We start from the raw sequence: 5,529 nt of genomic DNA, 5'->3' as shown, positions 1-5,529 counted from the left end.
TCACTGAATGCTATAAATTCACTATGGATGCTATAAATTCACTATGGATGCTACAAAGTTGCTATTAATGTTGCTACGATTATAAATTCACTATGAATGCTATAAATTCACTGAATGCTATAGGGTCACTAAAGTTGCTGTAAATACTGTACATTTCATTTTTATATTCCTGTCATCGTCCAGAGTCATCGGCGCAATGAGCAACTACGAAGAATTTCGGAAAGCATTCAGCTGTCCCCAGTCGTCGGTAATGAACCGAGGAGCGCAGTCCTGCCGCGTGTGGTGACCTTTGACCTCATTCTCAAGCCCTGGACCAGGACAGAGCCATCAGCTGGAAAACGGTGGTAATACTATCTGACAAGGTGGCCAAAATGTTTTACACAAAGAGGGAACAACGAAAAAGTGAGTTGAGTGAAGAAACTGAACGTGTCTGAAAAATGGATGCTTTTTACGAGCCAAACTAAGAAAAACAAAATCAAATTATGAGAATAAAGTCATAAGAATACAAGAGTAAACTTGTACCAGAATAAGGTAAAATATTAGTAATATGAGAATAAGATCATAATATAATGAGATCATAATATAATGAGAACAAAGTTGAAATAATACGACAGTAAAGTTGTAGTATTCCGTGAAAAAAATGTATTCTCGTAATATTCTGACTTTATTCTCGTTATTTTATTTATTTTTTCTTAGTGTAGCTGTAATCGCACGTTGTAGCTTTTGTAAACGGAAACATTTCAAAAGTGCAGCCATTTTTAATCAGGTTGGAATATCTTTTTTCCTGTTTTATTGCAAAAATCCTAAGTGAATTTGTCTTTAAGCCTTTAAGCGACCACCATTTGGGGATTATACTTAAAGTTTATTAATATTGATCAACTGCTCTATATATTAATGTAAATATACAATGTCTTTAACTTTTATATTGATTAAAAACACATTCCAGTCACAACTGGAGGGAGAGGCTTATGTTATAAGATCATAAACACTGTAAACCAAAATCAGTTCATGTTTGAGCCTAAATGTTTTATTTTTCTTTACGTGAAAACTCAACACTGAACCAATAAAAGACTTGCTGGAATATTTTAAAAACTGAACACTGTTACAAAAGCAGAAATACAAGTTGTTCTGTTTTACTGTGCTGGGCCAAAAACGACCAGGTTTCAGGTCTTAATATAGTTTCTGCGCTTTGTGGTGTCGCCCTCAGTCTTATGTCTGGCATCCAGGTTTACGGTGCAGTTTTGATGTAAGTTAATTAAATAAAACTACAGGCACGAAAAGTGAACACAGAATTTCAGGGGGAATTTTAGACGAGACAAGGAAAGGTGATAGGCTGAGTTATCAGCAACTCTAAAGTGGCTCAGTAACTCTCAAAATGATAATATTTTAAATATTTTACTACTTTTTGGTTTTATTTGATGAAACGTTTTTCAATCTGGAAATAAGTTTCGTAACGGATGCAATTTGAGGCATAATTTCTGGTTTCTATCACAAATCGAGGTGATTAAATGGAGAAATATGATTTTTACCAACACAGTGGACCCATTGCTACAGTTTTGGCTAAAAGTCTTTACACCTACCTGATTACATTTCAAACTTACATTGATTAAAAATGATTGAAAGTAATAAACTCAGCAAGATTTCAAACTCCATTTTTTACTAGTTTGTGTTTAGCGATTCCATGGTTGCCAGGCTCCAGGTTGCTAGGTTCCATGGTTGCTAGGCGACACGATATACACGGGGTAAAGGCGGGAATAAATCTGAAGCTAGGACACACCCACTGAAAACGGTTTTAACAATAATTCAAATCTTTTTTCTTTTTTTAAAAATGAAAAACCAACTGAGAAGACTTTAAAATGATCTTTAGAAAAGGTTATGAAATAATAGACTGGGGTGTTTTATTCATCAAAAATGAAGATGAATTATGGCCATTGCAGATCGAAAAGAAAAGCTCATTTTTACCTAAGACCTCAGAAAATTTTGAGGTAAATCTCTAAATTTCTAAAAATGAAACTTGCACTTTTTGGAGATTAATCGCAAAAAATATATAAATAAGTACATCTTTTTGATTTTCAAAGTTTTGATTTTTCAAGCTCAGAAATTTTCGGGGGTTTTTTTCTAGACCATATGTGGTGTTTTTTCTTGCAAATGTCCGGGCTTTTCAGGTCAATCTCCAAATTTTTCTAGAAAATTTCTGAGATTAATCTCAAAATTTTAGCTTTATGGCAGAAATGAACTCCTTTTTACTATTTACAACGGCCATAATAAACCCTTATTTGAACATCTTCAATTGAAAACCCAAAAACACCTAATTTTATGTCCGTTAAAAACTATTTTAATTGGTACAATTATATATTTTAGGCAGAAACTATTTAATTTTTTTTACTCATTTTGTTGTTCTGAAATGAAACCAAAACATTCAAAGTTTTACTGTACAGTGCAGTCAGTTTTATTATGGAAAGCTCTAATATATTTATCATCTGCTGTTTTTTTATGTTTCTGAAACTTACTGTGAAAATGTTTCTACAATGTAAGTTTATTGTAACGTGCTCATGTTCCTTTTTTATTTCCTCCTTCTTCTTGTTTCTGGTTAAAATAAAACCGTGGGACACCATGATGTTCGTTTGCTATTAAAATTTAGTCTGGGATGAAAGTGATAGAGTGCAGACGAAGCTGATGGATGGCCAACAAAAGCTTGTTTATGGATTGATTTATTATTTTTTGTCCACCTTGTGGATTAGCTATTATGCCACACATCACATCTTCATTCATATACCAGCGGTTCCCATGGCAACCCGGTCTTTAACCTGATGCCCAGCGTTTGTGGGTCTCAGTTTTGCCCACAGTACCCAGCGGGGGGAGTTACAGTAATGGCCTGTATCTGTGGCCGGCTCAGACCCAATTAAGGAAAACAGTCCAGCCGCCGGTTTGTTGTCGTCTCGATGGGGAGTTCGGAGGTGGGGATGCTGCGGATAACCGCGGCAGCCATTTCTCAACACTGGCAGTTCTGATTGCTGATGAAACTGTTGCTCAGATTTTTCTATCTACTACGCTCCCATATAAGACGAGATTTTATATCTTATCTTGTTTTTTAGATTTTTAAATTACAAGTTAATAATCTATCTATAAATAACATATAATGGGTAAATCTAATGGATAATCTGATCCCTACAAAAACATTTTAATCACATAACAACCAGAAACTTCAATATAAAGTGAACCTCCTGGTTTCTGGAGACCAAAAACGCCTATTACCTGTAAATTGCTAATCTCCACAAAAATTATTTCAGTAGTTACATCACCAAATATACCTTAATATGCACTGGGGAGCTTCTTAGTGCTACCATAAAACATCTAACATCCATGGTCTGCCTTAGTGGGAGTTCAGCCAATCAGAGCCTAGGAAAATAAATGGCGCTCCTGGATTGGCTGTTTTGAACAATGCCAGCCAATAGCTTGTCAGGTAATATTACTGGTAGGTGTTTCAGCTTCCCAGGTCACATTCCATGAAAAAAATGTAAATATGCACATTTTTTGTGTATATTTTAGTCTATCTCACAGAATAATCTACAAACAGGTTAATTTTTCATATTTTGGAGTTATGTTTCATACAAAAACACTCAAATTTTCCCCAAATAATTTAGTCCCATTTCACAGAAAAATATGTGAATACATAAATTTTCTGTGAATAATATGGAGAAATGTGCCACAGAAAAAAAAACCTTTAATTTTCTGCAGATTTTTGGCGAATTATTTGGAATCATGTTCCACAGAATAAAAACTTGCATTTTCTGTGAATAATTTGGTCACATTTCACAGGAAAATCTGCAACTACGGGTTTCAGTGAATTAAGAAAAAAATTCCATAAATTTTATTCAAATATTTGTTAGTCTTGATCCTCAGGAAAATCTGAAAAAAGCCCCAAATAATAAAGGAAAAGTGAAAGTGTTTTAAATGCATGATGATTGAAAACTACTGGGCTCATTTTGTTCATCTTCCAGCTCTCACCATGATGTGGAGACAAAAAAAAAACAAAAAAGAAAATTAAAGGAGAGAAAAGCGAATCAGAATCTATGACATTTACAGAGAAATCGTAAAAGAAACAAAATGTAAAAGAATTGACCAGACTGGAGTTAAGAAAACAACTCTGTAGATTTGATTTCGTCTTTTCTGTCGATTCCCGGAGACTTTCTGAACATCACAATGAAACGTATACTCTGGCTTTTATCAAGCTTGATTCTGCCTGCAGATTCATTAAACGGGACCCGAGTCGTTACTTTGCACTTTGCACGTCACCAGATTGCAGTAAATCCTTTTTAGTGGCTGCTGTAAAACTGACGGCTTCAGTGAGCGAAGAGCTGCGTTGCCATTTGAGTCATTTCCTCATTAAAAACCTGCAGCGCTGAGGCTGGAAGACGGGCTCTAAATAACACCCAAGTTTGGGGATTAATTGTGTTTTAAAAGCAGAGCAGCTGATTTTTATGTTCATCCATATTTAAAGTGAATACTATTGTTTTAGTTTAAAATATTTACGCTCTCTGAAGCGTTTCAATCGAGCTTTCAGAGGCTTTTTCCTCGGACGTGGCTCTCTGACCTCTCTGCTGTGAAGGTTTCCCTCCGGCGCTGCTGATGTCATCGGGCCTCTCCCTGCATTTCTCATCGGCCGCCTCGGGTTTTATCTCCTTCCACTTCCTTCTCCGGGAGAGCCGGGCGGGGAGATGCTCTTTTCAAATCTGCATCCGTCTGCATCCGTCTCTCTGTTTCTGGCCCGTTACGGTAATCAAATCTTTTGGTCTGAGAGGCTTTGAAGATGACTTTACAGTATTTCGCTTCCCTTCACCATCACTCCCACTCGCTGCAGTCCGCCTGGCCTTTCTGGCTAATGCATAAATGACATTTGGGACGTAGAAACGAACGCTGCTGACCTCCAAGAAGACTCTCTAACTGGAAATGATCAGAGGAGATCCCTGATATTAAAAAAAAAAAGGAAAACGTCACATTTTTCTGCCTTCATGTTTTTCAATTTATAGGAAGATTAGGAACTCTAATTTTAAAATCACAAATAATGCATTGATTATCGTATTGCTATTCTTACCAAGTAGCCCATTTTTCATGTAGTTTGAGAGAGAACATGAGTGAGAACAAGACAAAACTAACTGGTAATTTTTTTTTAATGTCCTTTAAGGATTTTTACATCACTGTACTTTTTACTTTTACTTGAGTAACTTTATTATAAAGTATTTCTACTCTTACTTGAGTAAAATTTCTGGATTTTCTACCCACTGAATGAAAAACAAACACATTTTAACCAAAAATTCACCAGATACAGTTTGTGTCTGGTGAATTTGTTAAAGTTTCTTAATTTTTTTATTGACAGAAACTGATCTGGAGACATTTTCTTTTGCCTGATTATTCTTTTTTTTTGTTTGTTTCTTACTTGAATTATTGTCATTTCTATCCTAAGAATACCAAAAATTCTTCTTAACTTTACATTTTGATGTAATTTCTAAATATTACATGATTGATATT

At 35.2% G+C, this 5,529-nt stretch overlaps 1 protein-coding gene across 1 annotated transcript in view; it reads left to right on the top strand.

The window, feature by feature from the left end:
- The window catches only part of phex (phosphate regulating endopeptidase homolog, X-linked), a 16,079-nt gene extending 13,462 nt beyond the window's left edge, over window positions 1–2,617 (top strand). The window contains exon 19 of the mRNA XM_008396451.2: window positions 184–2,617. Within this exon, the coding sequence (XP_008394673.1) occupies window positions 184–286 (103 nt within the window). The 3' untranslated portion in view covers window positions 287–2,617. The remainder of the gene's footprint in view (window positions 1–183) is intronic.
- Window positions 2,618–5,529: the final 2,912 nt, after the last annotated feature.

The sequence above is a fragment of the Poecilia reticulata genome, linkage group LG20, assembly GCF_000633615.1.
Source record: "Poecilia reticulata strain Guanapo linkage group LG20, Guppy_female_1.0+MT, whole genome shotgun sequence".
Taxonomy (NCBI): domain Eukaryota; kingdom Metazoa; phylum Chordata; class Actinopteri; order Cyprinodontiformes; family Poeciliidae; genus Poecilia; species Poecilia reticulata.
The sequence above is the reverse complement of the archived record's forward strand: the minus strand, read 5'-3'. Positions and strand labels throughout refer to the sequence as shown.